Source organism: Quercus lobata, chromosome 3 (genome assembly GCF_001633185.2).
Source record: "Quercus lobata isolate SW786 chromosome 3, ValleyOak3.0 Primary Assembly, whole genome shotgun sequence".
Classification (NCBI taxonomy): domain Eukaryota; kingdom Viridiplantae; phylum Streptophyta; class Magnoliopsida; order Fagales; family Fagaceae; genus Quercus; species Quercus lobata.
This window is the reverse complement of record NC_044906.1, coordinates 10,249,300-10,269,153: the sequence shown is the minus strand read 5'-3', so window position 1 is coordinate 10,269,153 and position 19,854 is coordinate 10,249,300. Positions and strand designations below refer to the sequence as shown.

General features: G+C 36.6%; 2 protein-coding genes across 2 annotated transcripts; both read right to left on the bottom strand.

Annotated features, from left to right (window-relative positions):
- Positions 1-3,526: 3,526 nt before the first annotated feature.
- Positions 3,527-6,620, bottom strand: LOC115979270 (putative pentatricopeptide repeat-containing protein At1g12700, mitochondrial). The gene is made up of 2 exons (XM_031101252.1): positions 4,041-6,620; positions 3,527-3,930 (listed from the first exon to the last, which is right to left on the bottom strand). Exon 1 carries the CDS (start codon positions 6,400-6,402, stop codon positions 4,216-4,218), a length of 2,187 nt encoding a protein of 728 aa, XP_030957112.1. The 5' UTR covers positions 6,403-6,620; the 3' UTR covers positions 3,527-3,930; positions 4,041-4,215.
- Positions 6,621-11,621: 5,001 nt separating this feature from the next.
- On the bottom strand, positions 11,622-18,221 carry LOC115982454. Its single transcript, XM_031105064.1, has 4 exons — positions 17,596-18,221; positions 13,642-15,085; positions 13,476-13,554; positions 11,622-11,954 (listed from the first exon to the last, which is right to left on the bottom strand). The coding sequence occupies exons 1-4, from the start codon at positions 17,879-17,881 to the stop codon at positions 11,799-11,801; spliced, it is 1,965 nt and encodes a 654-aa protein (XP_030960924.1). The 5' UTR covers positions 17,882-18,221; the 3' UTR covers positions 11,622-11,798.
- Positions 18,222-19,854: the final 1,633 nt, after the last annotated feature.

Here is a 19,854-nt window from a genome sequence, read left to right as displayed (position 1 = left end):
TTTAGTGATGCAGATATTTGCTTTTGTTGGATTTTGTAAATATTAATCACAATGACAGCTACAAAAAATTTTCTTGAGTTGATTTTTTGCTAAGCCAAAGGTTGAGTTGTTTATGAAGTTTGAAGAAAATTCAACTTTTCCAAGTTCATTAATGAATTATTTAACTAGTGCTATTGTTTTGATCCAGCAAATTTCTTTCTGCATTAGATTTTTGTCCTTTGACTTACTGTAGATCTTTTCAAGGACTTATGCGTTATGGGTTTCTTGTTGGAACAGAGGTATACCAGACAAAGTGCAGGCTGCAGTTTGGCACTAATAATGTGTTACATTAGGGTTGGCAATATATATATATATATATATATATATATGTATATATACACAATCACAATATATGGACATAGAACTTATAGAAAACTATTTTGAATTCAATGATCTGAAACCCTCTCTTTTTTATGTCTTAGTACTTTGCCAAGAGACCTTTTCATTCTTTGTTACACTAGTTCGCTTCAGATCTTGCTTAATGCAATCTTTCATTCTTATCACATTATAAAGGGGGAAGATTTCTTGCCAGATTAGTAGTAAAATTGTTGTATTTCTATTCTACTGCAGAAAAGCACAAGTCATTGTGTGTGGTTCATCACATCTTCCTTTGAGTATAAAATCAAATTTGCAGTCTTGGCTTATTAATTTTGCACATATTCGCTACCACTTAGTAGGTGATTCATTTGGAATAGTAGAAAAAAAAATTCTTGATTTTATGATTTCTGCATATATGAACCTTCTCAATATATTTCCCTGCCCTTTTAGCAAAAGTTGGAAATTGGTTTGCAGCAACCAAAGGAAAGCAGAAAGGCATAATGCATGCCATCCAGAAAAGGTCGTGGTGGTTGCATGTCTACATTCCTGAATTCCAGCTGCTTCTCAATAGCTTTAACTAAGACAACATAGGTTTAAGAGACTTGTTATTCAATGATTATGGTTTCTGTATTACCAAATATGTCAGCAAGAATCAGTGAATCATGCATTTATTTCTTACTTCGGCTTAAATCTTCATTTACACATACAACAGCCATGGATTAAGACAAAGATGTTAGCACGCTCAAAATATACATGCATAAGACCTACAAACAACACAAACTTAGCCCACAGAAATAGGATTGCAAAAAGGACCAGAGAGAGATCTTGAGAAACAAGTTGGTTCTTGATTACAAAAGAAGGGTTAGTTTGAGATTGCAAGAAATTGAACATGGGAAGACCTGAAAGAAAAATTGATTGCATTCTAAACGCAATGCTTGGGTTAAAATTTCTGAATGCATCTTTCTAGCAACAATCAATGGAAAACAGAAGCTATGCAGCAGCATTTGTCATTGAGGATGCTTTCTTCTAATCCTAGGTTCTTCTAAATACAAATATTCTTCACCTTTGGATGGCAAATAGCTTTCAAGTTGCTTGCCTAAAGTTTGTGGCTCTCCATACCTGAACAAAATAAAATTGACAGCTCTCTCCAATTCTTTTAATCACTTTCTTTTTCCTTTTCTTGTTGGCGGCAGAAAGACATTACATGTTCTCTTTGTTGAGTCTCCCCCACATGTTTCTCTTTCTATCTTCAGGAAGGAAACCCAGCCTGAAAAGGGACTTCAGTGCCTGGTAACCATTTTTGTGCTTGAATGAATCGACCAACTGTGAAACATTTGACTCTCTTGTTGGCTTGAGCTCCAAACCCCTCGTTACCATACTCAGCAAGGGTCAGTTTTAATTCCAAAGGTATTATTGTTGTTAAACCATCCCTCTGGACTAATTAAATCTCCCAAAAATGATTGCGGTGGCATGCCCAGGTAAATGATTCTTCAGTCCTTCAAGGTAGTAAGACTTGTCTCGGTCGATATTGCTTTTATGGACCACAAAACCAGCGCTTTGACCCCTGTCACTCCTGGCTTACACAGCTATTATATCTACCATCGATCCAAAAAACTCTGAAATGGTCAACATTGACAGAACCTTTGAAATAGATTATTACTTTGATTTGATTACCTACTGGTTCTAAGCTAGTTTTAGAGGATTCCTTGCAATCTATTTCATTACAAATCGAGTCAAGGGTGACATTTGTGTTTACTAGGGTTTTTGGGAGTGATCCAACCCGGCAACAACGCCAATGACAACTGCTGCAATTACTATGAGAGAAACACCCAACACAACCATGTTTCCAATCAATTCATCTTGATTTATTTCCTCATCAAATTGCGCCATGAGCAAGGAGACAAAAAAGAACTTCTATTTGGTTATTTTTTGTTTATTTTCTACTCCCCTTATGATGATGGAGAGGGCATTTCAAAAGTAGGGTCATCTAGCTTTTTGAATGCATGAGATGGAGGTTAGCACAAATGAGTTTGGCGCCTTTCAAAAGCAACCAAAATCATATATGTCGCTAACAGTATGTAGTTTTTCTTTATTTCTTTTTCCTGCTGAAGCTAAACAGTATGTAGTTAGGTACTGAAAGGTTTTGATGCAAGTTTGTCAAAACTACATGGCTATTTTTAGAACCCATTTTGGTATGAATAGCAAGATAGGCAATAGCTGAGTCATTTCCTCGATGTATATGAGGCAACTTGCTTGTCGGCATAACCATAAACAAAACATAAAAGAGTGATAAGAAGCTAGCCCTATTTTGGGTAGATAAATATGCCTGTGTTAGTAAATTCTTTAACATCCAAATCCAAGTAAATCCAGACACCTAAGAGAGGACATCAGAATGGAAGTTTGTTAAAGAAAATAAAATGTAAGATTGTTTTTTAGGGTGATTTCAAAGTAGAGATTTTAAAATCTTAACTGAAATTTAAACCCCCCACCCCGGGCAAAAAAAAAAAAAAAGAAGAAGAAACACTTTAATCCTTTTTTAAGGTAATTCCACGATTGAGATCTTAAAATTTTAAACAATACCATTGAACTATAAGGATTTAGGGGTTTATTAATGTTTCTCTAAATATTAACAATGTGATCTAAACCACTCATTTTAACAACAAATAACCAAAATTTTAAGAACTCCACAATGGGGCTTTTCTTTTTTTTTTTTCTCTACATCAAAGTTATTTTAAGAACTTTAGAGAATCTCAATCTAAAAGGAGGGAATCTGTGAAATGAGATTTTCCTGGACTTTATGAGCAGTATCTGCATTTAGTAATAGGGATTTCCGTGTATACAATCTTCTTATTAACCTTATTATAATTTATTATAATTAATAAAAATAAAAATAACAACAACAACAAAATACCAAAATATAGGCAAATGACTTGAGTTTAATTGCAAACCTACCAAAAGAACCGAAACAAAAAACATTTTCAATTATTTGACACGTACATAAAATCATTATTATTTCTTATAACTCCAAATATTAATATAAACAAAATATTAAAATGTGAAAAAAATTCTATTTTTTTGGAACATTTGGAAGTTCTCAACTCTTTTTTTTTTTTTTTAATAGGAGGGAGTCTCAACTCTTAAATAGGATAATAATCCCAAATTTGAAATCTACACAAAAAATTAACACTCTTATTCTTTTATTTGAGCCTTCTACCTTCAAGCTTACATCTTAAAATAAAGACCTATTCCCTATGTAAGCCTTGACATTTTTAAACAAACCATTAAATACCATTCATACATATGGGTGCAGAATTTGTAGTTTTGGCATCCAACAATAATGTCTCATGATTGGTCAAGGTGAATGAAACCTTACAAACACCATCAATCTCCACATTCAGATAGCTTTCCTGACACAATTTTTTTTTTCCTGGACAAGCTCTCCTATTACCTGATAGCAGAAGAGATCAGAATTAAGGGAAAGTGGTCCAGTATTTTTTGATTGATTTGCACCCATCCAACACATCAAATTCCATGCTTAAGGCACAAGTTTTGTACTATTGCAGCTTCAGCCTCCTGCAAGTCAAATAAATAATGCAACCATTCAAATCTACTGCAAGTTATAAATAGAGAAAATAAAACATCAAATACCTATATAATAACTGTAAGTATAATGACAACCAAACCTTGAGGATGTCATTGCCCTTATGAGCACCTACATCGCTGCATGAAGAAAAAAGAATACAGCTCTTTCTCACTGAACATAGTATAACATCTTTTTGCCACTCATTATAGTTCTGATTATCAGGGTTCACGAGGAACAGCCATTGTCTTTGTCCATGCCTACTTTAAGTGGGTACATCACGTATTTCCTAAGCCCTCAGTAAGTATGCTACAAACAGCATCTTGCGCGGTGGAATCATCATGGGCATATGCCCCCCTGTCTGCTTCCTCTCTAGCAATAGATCCAACCAACAATCCATGAGTAGTAGCATCTGGGACCCAACCTCTTTCCAACATCAAATCCAGTAAGCGACAAGCTTCACATTTATTACCCTCTTTCCAGAAGCCATTAATCAAAATGTTGTAAATTTCAGGATATAGAATTTCAGAATTAGAAATAAGTTTATTGATCGCACTTGAAACCACACACAATTGAGAATGGTTGGATATACACAAAAGAAGATCAAATAGTCTTTTAGAATCAGGTACCCAACCCTCATTAACCATCATGTTAAAATAGAAGACACACTCCTTTATACGATTAAGTGAACTCATGCTTTGTATGAGGAAGCTATACACTTCCTGATCAAGACTGCAACCCCGTATCAGCATTTGTGAGAAAACTACTAACACATCTTTTGCCCTGTCTAATTTAGATAACTCAAGCATAATTGTACTGTAAGTTCCATTATTACAAGAAGTGCCAGAATAGTAAGCCAACTGCCATAACTTTATTGCTTGATCAACTTCTGCCGTGGCACAAATACCCTTGATCAACATATCAAATGAGGAAGACTGAAGAGGGAATTTATTACTAGACATATAATAAAACACTTCAGCAGCTTCTAGAGTCCTTTCCACCTGGCATAGGCCATCGATCAGCTCGGAATAAGATTTAGAATCCAAAATCCAGCATTTAGCACAAATCTCATGAAACAGCTTCAAAGCATCATCATGCTTGTTCAATTTACAGTTGCCAATAACTAGAGCCAAGTACGTGGCACAATCAGGAATAAATGAAGAAACAATCATTTTTCCAAGAAGTTCAAATGCCTTCCTGATACCCTCATTCTCACAAAGCCATCTGATAAGAAAATTCCAAGAATCACAGTTGGCTATGTTCTTTTCAGACATTTTCTCAAGTAGGCCTTTTGCCACTGAAAATTTACCAGAACTGCAACAAACTTCAAGCAATATATTGTGTAAAGAAGTTTCAGAAACATCATTCTCCTCCAAGAACTCTATAGCTTCATTTATTTTCCCTAATGTACACAATCCATTTACTATATCCAAATACACATTATTAGCCGGCTTTATATCACTACTTATCATCTCTTTGGAAATGTTCAATGCATCATCCAGCAAAAGGTTCTCACACAAACACCGTATTAGACCCTCGTAAACAAATGAATCAGGAACAAAGTTAGAAGCTCTCATTAATCTAAACAACCTAATCCCCTCCCCTGGCTTATTCTCCCTACAAAATAAAGGTATTGTACAGGTATAAAAACTCAAATCAGGCTGACACCCAAGTTCAAACATTTCATCTAAAACATTAACAGCTTCATCCACTCGGTTTTTCTCAACAAGACCCTTTATGACTATCTCAAAGGTCCTGCTATTAGGGTTGCATCCTTTCTTGTTCATTCTTCTAAACTGATCCAAAGCAGACTCAACCTTATTGGTCCCAAACAAAGCCTCCAACAAATAATTCAAACTATCAACTGTTGGTACAATTCCCGCTTTCACTATTTCCTTATAAACAAACATCACATCTTGAAATTCCCCCTTCTCCTCCACAACAGCACCCAATACAGCATTAAATGTATCTATAGAGGGCTTATAACCACCCAAGTTCATATTAACAAGAACCCGAATAGCTTCACTTGGCCTACCATGCCTAACAAAGGTATTAATTAATGCCACAAGAGCTTCCTCGACACCAGGACACCTATCTTTCACCATATTCTGACAAAAACCTTCCATTTCCTTAACATTTCCAGCCAAACCCAGCTTCAGAATTATCCAATAATACGTATCAGTGGTATGGTGGAACCTTTTTTGGAGAGCAGCCCATTTGAATATCCTCACTGCTGAGTTCAAATCACTGGTATTATCCAAAACCCGGATTAAGTTATCCGGGGCAAGCTTATTCCTTAAAAAGTTAACATTTTGTTCGTAGTCAGATGAGTTCAGTGTATTTTGATTGTTTTCAGGGAAAATTTCGATGGTATTAGCACATGAAACTGAAGAAATGAATGCATTGAGAGTGACCCATTTGGGGATTCTCTTGGAAATTGCCAAAGGTGAGAGCTTTACAGCCATTTGAGGAGTACATGAACATGAACCTATATTTTCTCGGAAAAAGAAGAATTTCTCGAAGGGTAAAAAGAAAATAACTTTCAAGGGAAAATGAACTAATGAGAAGGAAGATGTAAAGGAATGGTGATCACTGACCTGAGAAGAGATGCACCAGACTGAATTCAGCAGAGGCTACTGGAGAAGAGACGATAGTGTCAATGGAGGACTTTTGGTTTTTTGCATTTTACTTGCTAAAATGTGGAAGAAAGCAAGGGTTTTGTTCTGTGCACCCAATTCATCTCTGTTTGTTCCCGGCCCATATATTACCAAGCTACTGGCCATTGGGCTTTATTACTTAATTCTTTATGGACTCTCTTTTGCACTTGGAAGTTGGAATTACCATTTTATTGCACATTTTTTAATCACTTTCTGTTAGAAAAGTGGGTAAGAATTTGGATTTTAGTTAATTCAATTAGTAAAAAATTTTATCGTCAATTAAAAGATATGGGATTCAAACTTGCCTATGTCAAAAATTGATTAGTGTTTTAGCGTGATGATAAGAGTAATCATTATGAAGTGTATATCATAAATTGAAATTCTATCATATCTATTAAAAAAAAAAACGTGTAAGAATTAAAAAAGGGTGGAAGGAACATGATGAATTAGTGCTTATAAATGAATAATAAACCTCAAAAGTTCATATGTTATTATATTTATAAATTATAGACTCGTATCTATTAACCGACGTGATTCCCCCCAAAGTATGAAGAAGATAGAGTTAATTTTGTTGTAGATTAAATCAAAAATCTTCCTCATGTGCATGAATATAATTTGTTTGAAACAAAACTTCATAATCCTTTTCCTCCTGAATAAACGGAGTACCTAGTCAATCCTCTTTTTTTTTTTTTGGTGGGAAAAAGAGCATAGATATTAATAAGCTAAAAGGTTATAGTAGTTTTTTGTTCCTATGTAGCAGATATATAACATCACACACAATTACATAATACATAATGTCATGTATATTATCTATATGGGTGGTGTTGAGGGCCATTTGTGAGAATCCCGGTGAAAAGAAAGAAAGCCCAATAACAAGGGAAACAAAGAATTAACAAGGCAGACAGCAAAACCATTAGGCCCAAACGGCAAGAATAATGGATCACAGGTCTAAGAAATAAACAAATGGGTCTTGAAGAGACAAGTGGGCTCAAAGAAGCCCGGAAAGAGAAAAATAGCATCCCATGAGCAGTGTATGAGGTAGAAAAGCGAGAAAGGATCGCCGCAGGCCCAAAGTAATGCAAACTAAGAAAGTAAGGGATTTATGACAGGCCCATAAACCCCAAGGATGATAATAAAGTTATTGGCCCAAGGAAGCCCAATGAAGTTAGTAAAAAAGCCCATGGGAATGTAGAATTAGCAAAAGGGCCGAGAAAACCCAAAGAAAGCAAATGGGTCGAGGATACCCAAGGGAAAGCCAAAAGGGACATAGAAGTCCATGAGTAAAAGCAAACCAGTGGCCATGCCAAGCCACTGAGAGAAGAAATAAACGGCTGGCCCAAAAAAGGCCCAGCAGGATTAAATTATTACAGTAGGAATAACAAAACGACATTGTAGGAAATAAAGGAAACCAAGGAATGGGCCAAAGAAATGTAAGGCCCATCATCAAACAGAAGCTCAACTCTTGAAAGGAGCGGGAAAACAAAAACCAGCCTACATAAGAGGTCAAAAAACACGAACGGCGAGCCTCCAGACCACGACAGACGAACGGGCAGCAGGCAAGTTTTGGACACATATGGAATGAAGGCACGCGCAGGGCCCAGGCACCACCAACCTGTACCTAGCCAATACAGAGCATGGCGAGGTCGGGGGGTCAGAGATTCAGAGGGTATGGTTTGGTGGTGGGGAGAGGGGAAAAATCTATTTTGAAGGTTCCGGCTCCGGCTCAGGCTCTTTCGGGGAGGTGTCCTACTGGGATGGCTTACTACCCAAAAAAGACAAACTGAGTTGGAACCATTAGGTGCATGCCATGATGGATAGGGAGAGAGAAATAACCCAAACCGTAATAGGAAAGGGTGTCACGGCAGACTAGCAAACAAAATACTCTTCCTTGTCTGGCGATGGGAGGGCGATGCACAGATGGAACAGTGATGGTCGGCCAGTACACCCAGACCAGACAAAGGGAGTTAAGGGCTAAAACAGTAAAATCTGGTCACGGCAGGCACTATAAAAAGAGGGTCTTGCCGTGAACAGAAAGGGAGAGGAACAATAGGGGAACTTTGACTAAGAAATAAAAAACTTAAAAGAAATAGCAAAGAAAAAGAAGTGAGAAGAAAGAAAGAAAATAGTGAGAATTAGAAAGGTGGGCATGCACCGGTAGATTGGTCCCTTCTCTCCCTCATGAAATCCGGCCCTCTGTAAGAAAACTCGAGAGTATCTACGCAGAAAACCACTCAGACCCATTTCCCTCAAGGCAGTTAACCTCTACGACAGGACTCTTTTCCTGAGAAATTGACTGCTATGAGGAGGAACGTTCTTCCCTTTGTGGTTCTGCTTCTGCGGATTGGACTTCCGGTCGATTTCCTCTAATATTCCGACTAACCCATGCTTATTAACATTTGATGTCCTTTGTTATGCCTTTTTCTCTTCTGTAAAAAAGAAAACAAATAGTATTGTTGTTATAATTGATTTTAAGGGCTATTCGATCAATTCCCCATTAAGTGGCTAGATATTTTCTGTTTATTTTATTATTATTATGTCTGCCTGCCACAATTTGTCTGAAACAGTTTCGTCTGTCGTGAATACGTTCCTGGCAGACTTGGCCTAGTTTGCGCACAAGCCGAACCAAACTTAAGTTGAAGCTGGACCGGTCCCAACTCTTTTATCCAGAAAACTTGGGCTTAGTGCAACAGGAGGCAACCCAATACTACTAGCACGGCCCACCCCTTCACAGGTGGTAGACTCCTATCCTATCTCGAAAGAAAGTAGTGATAACAAAAAGGTACGACATGTATCAAATAGCACTTCACGTTGCATTTGGTTCTTTCATTTTTTAACTCACTTATTTGTTACTCTATTTGGCCTACGGTAGGAGAAAGTTTACACCGCATACAACGAATGCAATGTATACTTTCTTCCGTGATAAATATGATTATGTGAGTCTGGCTGAATTCCTATTACTCTATTTGGCATACGGTAGGAGAAAGTTTACACCGCATACAACGAATGCAAGGTATACTTTCTTCCATGATAAATATGATTATGTGAGTCTGGCTGAATTCTTCATTCATGTGTTTTGAAGAAGGCATTTGAATTGAGTTAAATTTATATGAATTTTATGTTTTTTTACTGGTACATTTGAGTTAGGGATGGCAATTTTTACCCGATCTGCGGGTACCCAGTCCGGTCCGACCCTAATGGGTCGGATTTTACCCGGTCCGATTAAGAATAGGGTCGGGTATGGGTTTTTAAAAAAAAAAAAACCCCGAAACGGGTCCGGGTTTTATTAAAAAATCCAAGACCCGACCCGGATAAAAACCCGGTACTGTATATTACAAAAATACCCCTCCTATATATATAACCCTTATAATCTAACCCTAAATCTAATCTCTCATTCTCTCATTTCTTCTGTTCTTCAGCACCAACTCAAAGTCAGAAGACTCAGAACCCACGCCTCCCTCCCTCCCTCAATCCTCACCCTTACTCCGACAGTGCAAGATCAGCCAACTCTCTCACCGCCGGTCCAACTCTAGCCGCCGTCCCAAGCCTTTGCCACCGTTCCAAGCTCTCTGTTAGTGTCACCGGTCCTAAGCTCTCTACTCTCTCAACTCCGTTTCATCCTCGCCGTCGCCGATCTCACACTGTCGCACAGTCCCCTGCCCCTCTCATCTCATCTTCCTCGCCCATGGCCACAAGCGTGACACGGCCTCTCGTTCTCCATTTTTTTTTTTTTTTCTGTGTTCAGTTTGCCTCAACCGTGTGAGTTTGTGTTTGTGTTTGATTTTATGATTTCTGAAAGGGAAAAATGAAAATCATAGATCTGAAAGTTGTGTTTGGTTTGTAATTTTTTTTTTTAGAATCAGTTTGGTTTGTAATTTTGAAAGTGAAAATCATAGATCTGATTAGGCCAAAGAGGATTCCTCATTTAAAACTATATTCTATAAATTTTATTATTTACTCATCTCCATATTTATATTGAGATATTTATATTTTGTGTACTAAAAGGAAAAAAATGTGCAGAGAAATTGGCAATGGCCATTCAAATTTTTTTTTTTGGTTGGGCTGCGGATTGGGCCCAAATCTAGCAAGGCTTGATGAGGCCCACGGGGCCCGGCGGAGGCGGGTCCGGGCTCTAGGAAAAAAACCCGGTTAATAAACGGGTCGGGTTCGGGCTTCAGGCTAAGACCCGCGGGTCGGGTCCGGGTATGGAAAAACCCGACCCGTTGCCATTCCTAATTTGAGTGGGATATAAATCATATGATATCAAATATAAAGTACGCAAAACAAAAACAAAAAAAAGCAGGCAGAACAAAATTACTCTACCAAGAATAATACTCTACGCTCTACCCTCAGGATATATAACATTGTGTTTTTTTTTTTTAATGAATAAGTACATTTTATTAAAATAATAATATATAATCCAAATTACAATTCAAATAACAGGAAGCCCATGTCCTTACAATTATTTGCTAACAAAGTAACAAGTAACATCCTTTCTACGGAAAAAAGAGACCACAAGGCACTTTGTGTACAAGTTTTCACTCATTTACACGACTTATCCGAGCCTTAACATCCAATCTAATCATTTGATTTTTTTTTTTTTTTTGGTTACTAGAAATCATTTAAATAATTTCCTCCTCTATATTGATGTACCCAATATTGTGAAATTTGGCATTCCTTTGCATCCATTATCCATATATGGTCCACAGCAACGCAACAGCCAAGGCTAACTCTTTAAGAATCATATTCAGAACAAATTGCATGTTTGGCTAAAAACTTTTTCTCGATTTTATCACATTTGAGGTTGTGGCTTCTGATGCTGTGGCTGATTTCCCCCACTAGAACTTTCAAGCACTGCTGTTAGAAATAGTTACTTTCCATTTTAGAGCAACCACATCAGCTCGTGCAAATTTTCTGTCTATTTTGCAAGAAAAAATCTACTTTTTCTATTTTACACATTCACTTTTACAAAACACCCACATTAATTTATCTATTCTATATATTTATTTAATAAAATATTCATTCTTTTTACATTTTTTATTATTTCATTCCCTCTCCTCTCTAACACAAACTCATCACCTTGTCTTCTCTGTCCACACCCACACCCAACCAACCACCCTTCAACAAAATCCGGCCACTGATTCACCGATCTTCCACAACAACAACACAATCACAACAACTTTGACCCACTCGCCCTCCATGTCCGATCAATTCTCTGTCACCGTCTTCGTTTCCAAACGGATTGTTGGATCGGAGAGGCTGATCGTCGTTCCCAACTCACTCGCCACCCAAACTCGCCGATCGGACTCAGTCCGTGCTGCACTAGATCTTCGCCGAGCTATTGTCGTCTTCGTCTTCAAAGCCTGAGATTTTGAAGAAGAAGGAGAAGCTAATCAGCTTTGCAGAGTTGAGATGAGAGAAAAGTGATGAAATGAGAAAGAGAGAGTTGAGATGAGAGTCAGACGTAGGAGAGAGAGAAGAAATTAATAAAATAATTATGAACGAGCTACAGTATCCGTGTAAATATACACGGGTACTGTAGCTCATGGAAATATATACACATTTTTACACCCATTGATGTGGGTGTTTTTTTGCTCAAAATGTGTAAAATTTGCACTGTAGTTCTATTTTAGAAGACTTTAGATGATCTGATGTGAATGCTCTTAATACATAAATTCAATTATATGTATGTATAAGTAAATGCACAGGCATGCATCAATAAAGTTATAAACATATCATTTCTCAAGGGCTTCCATTACACAACAATCACGAAGGAGAACAATAAGGATACAGACAACAAATTTATTAACATTCTTCAACTCATTATGAGCACAACAATGTCTCTACCATGAAACATATTCATGCATCTACAGTAGAAAGTTCCATGACAAAAGGAAAAAAAACCAAAGACCAAGATGTAGCAAGATGATTCAAATATGCAGTGAGAGCAACTCAAAGGCTCTGTAGGCTGCATTCCTGTCTAAAAATATGACATGTCCTTGTCATTTGGCTTCAATTTTCTTTAATCCCACCATGTTCTTTCATAGCATGATATGATCATAGAAGGCTAATCAGATTCCACCAATAGATTTCCATATTCCAATTACATGATTGCATAAATAAAAAGCTTCCTCAGCCGTATAACTTGTGTTCATTTGTTTGTCAACTGTGTAAGTAGTGTCTTCTGTTCTCTGTCCAGTAGTTCAACCTCCTGCCTCAACTTGAAGACATGACCAATATAAAAAACTACTGTCCACAAAATATAAATGCACTTTTCTGTGGACCTTCATGAACAATTGGAGCGAACAAATAGTGAATACTTATTGTGATACATATAACTGTCTCGGTGATGGGAAACTAACATGCTTGATGCTCCATAGGCAAAAAAAACCAATGGTTTGATCTTCTCTTTAAATCCCCATTTAAATGGTTCACAAGAAGTCCACTGTAGCAACTAGCAACTCCACAACCTCAGAAAATTGTATCATATAATTCTGATCTAACTCTGTCCAAGCACTGCTTTCAATTTCTCCCCAAGATAAACTTGAGAACTCCAGCAATAAAACTTAAAATATATATAGAATCAATAAAACTTAAAATATGATATAAAATTATATGTAACTATTCTATAACCTTTAGGTATTACTAAGTATATTATAATTCTAGGGAAAAAGAGCCTCCTTTCAACTATCTATAGTCCAAACCACCATCATTAAATGGCACCATTTAGATCTCTTCAGGCCCTTTTCCCTTCCCATGTTTAGCTTCAGTTTGCACTTATGGAATAGCTATGGCCCCTAGGTGAGTTCAGTCTGGGCAACAGTAATTATAATTGGTTGCCATCCAGATAGATGATGCACAATCCATTTCTTTACAGTAATTACCATATTTAAAATTTGAAGTATGTCACCCAAGGCAAGCTCTTTCAGGCACATATTCCTTAAAATACTAGCTGCTTCATACCTACATAAAAGATAGAACAGAAGATAAGAGAAACTGGAGGGAAATTCCAGTAAGCCATATAATAAGAAGCAAAGTTAGAAGTGTTACTTGCACTGAGAAGCGATTATTGCAGATCGTCCGGCAGGGGATGTTAGAAAATTTTCAGTTTCATCCCATGTAACTTTTGAGTATCGATTAGGATTACCATCTATAGGGTTCACACAATGCCAAAGTTTCTCGTTCTTAGGAACATACAACTGCACATCACCGGCAATGTGCTTCACTACCATCTGCTGCTCAATAGCACTCTCCAGAGCATTTTTAATGTCAATATTCCGATGCTTGGGGTCTCCATATTGAATGCAATCAATTATATTTGCTTCAGTAGGCATTATCTTTTCATTTTTTAGGGTGTCCAATGCAAGCAAGATTACCCCTAGTAGGCCTTGGACATACCCAGAAGGCTTTGGGAATCCAGGAGTCTCCAATATACAGGTACTAGTGCCACCCATTTCTGCTGAAGACAAGGATGGATACTCTGGGTCACGAGGATATCCATTATTCAGCATGTTAGGGTAAACTGACAGCTTCTTCTGCACCATATATCCATTTTGTGATTCGCTTAAGCATGCATGATTTGTAGACTTAGTAATAGAAATATGTCTAGGCTCTTGATTTCTTTGCTGGACAGTAGGAGGGTTGTGAACACTGTTGGAATATCCAGAGATGTTCAAGAAATTAATATCAGGCACCTTTGTAGGTGGTCTTGAGGTAAAGTTGGATCCATTAAGCCTCAGAGGGGTTAAGGGAGGAACAAAAGTGTTAGTATTAAGTGGAGGTAGATGCATACTACGAGGTGAAAATGCAGGTTGAGTGGCAAAGTTGTTTGGCCGTAATGACTCTGAATAATTATATTGGTGATTTTTTTGGTGGTTACTGCTATTGCTCCATGAAGGACCAGGATTGCCATGAACAAAATTTTGGGCAGGTCCACTTGGAGGAACATTTGGAATATAAGAAAAATTACCAGGTTGATGAGAGTTTACATTGCTGTAATGTTCTACTGGTGAACTCAAAGTTTTTGATCCATTAGCTTGACTGAAGTTTCTTGAAGTTGATTTTCCTTGATATCTACTGTCCACCCCCTTTCCTATATATGCCATAGTATGATTTCCAATATGGGGATTACCCTGATAGGTTTTCATAGGTTGCGTTATACCAATGGCATTAGAAACTGGCATCTGTAATGTGTTGGAACTTGATGAATAGCTATTATTATTAACAAGCTGTTGCAATTCACCGTTCATTATTGGTGGCCCTCCAGCTAAAAGACTGGTATAAAGCCAGATGCTCTTAGCAGCAGAAAGAAGAGGTGCAGAAGCCTGCTGAGGCTGTGCTAGAAGAATGTTGTACCTCCTCATGCTCAACTGATGCAGAGCATTAGAGAAATCCTGGTCACCAGAAATCAAGAGGTAATTAGCCGGTGCAGGATTGTCCACTGCCCAAAACAACATGTCCACCAAAATCCTCTTGTCACTTGCATCTTTGACCCCTATATTCACATTAATGAAAGAAAAAAAATTATATATCATAACAGAACAAAAATACCAGATGCAATGCAATCAACCAAAACAAGTAAATGAAAAATCAAATATTAACAAAGTATAGAGCATAGCAGTATTACACTACATTGTCAAGGATATTCAATAAACCAAATGCAACTTTTTCACAAAATAGGACACACACTACCAAAAGGATTAAGATATTACAAGGTTTTGACAGTAGAAGAACAATGAAAAAAACATAACATAGCTTTTATGATGCTAATTGCTAGCAGTAAATATTAGGGTAAATTTCACTAACCCCCACCCTAAGGTTTGGACTAATACCAACCAGGTCCAACACATTTTAAAATTGACCCATTCGGTCCCTAAAACCAATTTGGTCCTAATTAAACACCGTTAGGCCCATCTCAATCCGTTAGTCCCTTAAGCTCAGATCTCTCTTCTTTCTCCTCTCTCTGATTCTCTCATCTACCTATCTTCTCTCATCATTCCCTAACCCTAAACTCAGATCCTCCAAAACCTCATGGCTACCACATCAAGCCACAGTCACTGCAAGCCTTTACCGCAGTGGCTTTCTCTCTCTCTCTCTCTGTCTCTCAGTTCTTTCCCTCTCAAGCTCAGCCATGGCCGAACACCACGAAGCCCACACCACCACAAATGGCAGTGAGCTCAACAGCACCACCACAACCGCCAGCCACTGCCTCTTACTCTTTATTTCTCTCTTATTCTCTTCTCTTTTCTTTTTTTTTTCTCATTTATTTTCTCACAAACAAACCCCCTTTTGTGTTTGGTTTTGTGATTGGTTTTTGGTTTGGTTAATTTAGGGATTGAGTTTTCTGTTGGCTGTAGGGATTTAGTGATTTTGATTTGGATTTGTAAAATGGAGTTCTAAGTGTTTCGAGCTTTGGCTATTAGGGTTTCGAAAATGGTATTTTGGGGTTGATTTCAAAATGGGTTTGGATGTACTGTGTATATCAGTATATGTGCCTGAATCAGTGATGGGTAAGATTTTTTTGGGCAGGTGAGGCAGTGATTTTGTTTGGTTTTGTACAGGAGAAGAATTTGATGGATTCATTAGTCAAAATTTGTGCATATATTTTCTGTGTATATGTCTCACCAATTTGGTATTGATCTGGCTGGGTTTGATGTACAAACTGAGAGAAAAGAGAGGGGTATGGGTTTGGCTAGGTTTGGTGTACAAACAGGGAGAGAAGAGAAGGACAAAAGAGAAAATAGAGGGACGAGTTAGAATCAGAGAGAGGAGAGAGAGAAGAGAGGGACTAACGTCATTAACGGTGTTTAGGGACTACATTGGTTTAAGGGACCAAATTGGTCAATTTTAAAATGTCTTGGACCTAGTTAGCATTAGCCCAAACCTCAGGGTAGGTTAGTGAAATTTACCTTAAATATTATTAACCACCAACAACAAAAACCACATCATAAAGTTATAGAACATAAATTTTCTACACACATCAAATTAATTAAAATCTCTATGCATGTCAGATGGGCAAATAGGAGATGACTAAAATTTATATAATATTCTACCGATAATAAAATAAAACAATTATATGAATGTCAACTAGTTTGGATGATAAAATCTCCTCCAAAAAACTTGGATCAATTCCCTATCACCTATATACCCAGTGCACCTTCAATTAAGGTTTAAACACACACATATTCTACTGCAAGAAAATAATAACATCAACATGAGTTTTGCAAATGTAAGATAAATGATGGAAAAAATCATACAATTAGTCATGTCTCAAGCTTGAAAGTATACATAACCCAATAGGCAACTACATAACATTTGCTACGTCAAAACCTCTCCACCTCCACACACCACCTCCCCCCCCCCCAACAAATAAAATAAAACAAAACTAATGAAACCAATCATGGGTCAAGCTCCAAAAGGTAATACACAAAAACCTACCTGCCAGCTTCCACATAAATTACAGCAAAGACAATTACCACAGAGGAAAAAAAAACAAAGTCCATGAAACCAGTCACCGATCAAGCTCCAAAACTGTATACACAAAACCCAACTAGCCAAATTTTACACAAAATTGCAGCGAAAACATTGACCATAATGAAACCAATCATGGATCAAGCTCCAAAAGTTCTACACATAACCCAACTAGCCAAATTCTACAAAAAAATCACAGCAAAAACCAATCATGGGTAAAGCTCCAAAATTTCATACACATAACCCAACTAGCCAAATTCTAACCAAAAGCACAGCAAAAACATTGATCACCCTAAACCCAATCATGAGTCAAGCTCCAAAATTTCATACGCATAACCCATCAAGCCAGATTCTACCCAAAAGCACAACAAAAACATTGATCCCCTTAAAGCCAATCATAGATCAAGCTCCAAAATTTCATACACATAACTCAATTGACCAACTTCCATTAAAAAAAAAATCACCACAGCACATGGTAAAGTATATAAAAAAATGAATAAATAAATAAAATAAAAAGGGTTAGCAATTTTATACCAGCGGGGACATGGTAGAGGGAGATGCCAGTGCTGGAAAGAGCATGCTGGACAGGATCAGGGATAGCATTGGTGTCACCATAGGCAGCAATAGAGATGGGTCCACAATAACCCATCTTCATCAACGCAGAACTTATGTTCTGAGCTATGGCGTTTGGGTTGTACCCTTCTTTTGGAACCCTGCAATTTTCTATGTCCCACCACACAGATGTCTTTGCCGCACCATAACCAAACCCCGTAGTTTTGCTTCCACCACCATTGTTGTTGATGCTGGTGGTGCTCACCATTTTTGGGGATAGAATTGGTTTGGTTTGGTTTGGTTTGGAGAAAGAGTCTAATACTAATAAATAAAGGAGGAGATTAAGTTGGTTTGGTTTTGGTTGACTTAGTTGCAGTTGTTTTTTCTGTGACAGTTGTGTCAGTCGCCGTGATGTGAAAGCGTTGGTGACGAATAAATTTGATGATGAGGATTGGAGAGAGATCTATGGCTGTAGATTTCCTTACCTTTTTATATTGTCTTGTGGGACTCACTGTGCAACGAGAAGAATCGGTCAGTCAAGGGACTCTCATGTCTTGCCTTGTCGTGTAACTCGTCGTGTGTTTTGGTTGTTGTACCTTGTTGGTGTAGAATGAGGGTAGTTTGTTACCGTTTTCAGTGTTTAAATAACATTACATGTATTTTTATATATTTTTTTATCTATACGTATTTTTAAAAAATAAAAACATTACTAGAAATCTCTTACCTAACAAGGTCTCTTAGTTATCTTGATTCAAAAATTCTAGTACCGCAACTGGGGCACAACTTTGTACCATGTCTAATAAGATGACAAGTTGCGAGTGGTATTGAAAAAAACAGTAAGTTTATGTAAAAGTAACAAGCCGTTATTACTACATAAGATAAATGTAATAATTGTTGTGGTCTTGATTGATAGTGAGAGTTGTGGGTTTATAAAGGAAAATAAATTAGATTATTAATTTAAGATGTTTGAAAAGGGGGAAAATAATTGTTTGGGAACTGAATAAGAAATAAATTATTTAATAAAAATAAGGATATAGCCTTTTTTTTAATGTGAAGATATAGCCATTTTTATGTGAAATGATAATTATTATTTGTTTTCCATTCCATTCTCCAATCTGTTTTAATAAGTTGTTATTTGAATACAGGTTCTAAATACCAAAAATTTAACTGATAAAGTCTTTGATTGTTAAATAAGATTTAGGATACCAATCTTACCTATAATAAAAACAAATTAATAAAACCAATTAATATATTGGCTTGATGATAAAAAAAACAATTGTCATAAAGTGAAATAAAAAAGAATTATGATAATGAGCAACATCAAAACAGCAGTTATGAAAAAAATTGTAAAAAATTTTGTGTCTCTAAACTAATTAAGGAAGAAGGTGGATTATGATCCTAGTAATTAATATATTTTATCAGATATTGACTATAATCATTTTCGTATCCATTTAATTTAGTAATGATGCAAAAAAAAAAAAAAAAACTACTTCACTTCTTTCAAAGTGGATAAGATAGAATTTTATAAACTCTATAAAATCTCAATACGTAGAATATGTGAATATATGAAGATGGGTTATGAGATCACTTTACTGTTTTTGTCACTTCTTTTTAAGAGTTTATCTAGGAAATCGCATTTATTCTTCTTCTTCTTCTTCTTTTTTTTTTTTTTTTTTTCATTGAAGAAATTTAAAGGTATTAGATTTGCGTCTGAAAATTAATTAATGCTTTAATCTTCTGTATGGTTTAGGAATTTATTCCTCATTCAATCTTTAGTAATTTGTGATCAGTTCACAGATTCTTTTGTTAAGAGAGGAAGATAATTTAATCAAGTTTAGTATCAACTTAATTACAGTGTTAAATTACAATGAGAAGTATGTTTTGTAAGCTTTTTAGGTTTTATCTACTCGATCGGATAACAGTGACAAGTGTATATTTGAAGTTTGATAAGTTTTACCAATTCCCTGCTCATTTTTCTCCTTTATTTGTGTGAGAAAAAAGTGCACCTTTCTTTACAAATATTGCAAAACTACCACACACCCTTGATGCGATGGTCACTTCACAAGTATAAATGCTTGTATACTTGTGGAGTGTGGGAGGTAAGGGCCGGAGTTCAAATCTCCAGAAGAGAATTTCACACACATATACACTTAGATTAAGTTAAAATAGAATTCTATCTTGTATTAAAAAAAAAAAATTTGCAATACCACAATAAAAATCTCCTTTAAAACTCTTTCCAAT

Excerpts from the sequence above, each read along its gene's own strand:
- LOC115979270 (XM_031101252.1), bottom strand. The coding sequence starts at position 6,402 with ATGGCTGTAAAGCTCTCACCTTTGGCAATTTCCAAGAGAATCCCCAAA.
- LOC115982454 (XM_031105064.1), bottom strand. The coding sequence starts at position 17,881 with ATGGTGAGCACCACCAGCATCAACAACAATGGTGGTGGAAGCAAAACT. Across the intron at positions 13,555-13,641 it reads ATAATCGCTTCTCAGTGCAA|GTATGAAGCAGCTAGTATTT; the intron begins GTAACACTTCTA and ends TCTTTTATGTAG. Across the intron at positions 11,955-13,475 it reads TACTTCAAATTTTAAATATG|GCTTTGAAGACGAAGACGAC; the intron begins GTAATTACTGTA and ends TCAAAATCTCAG.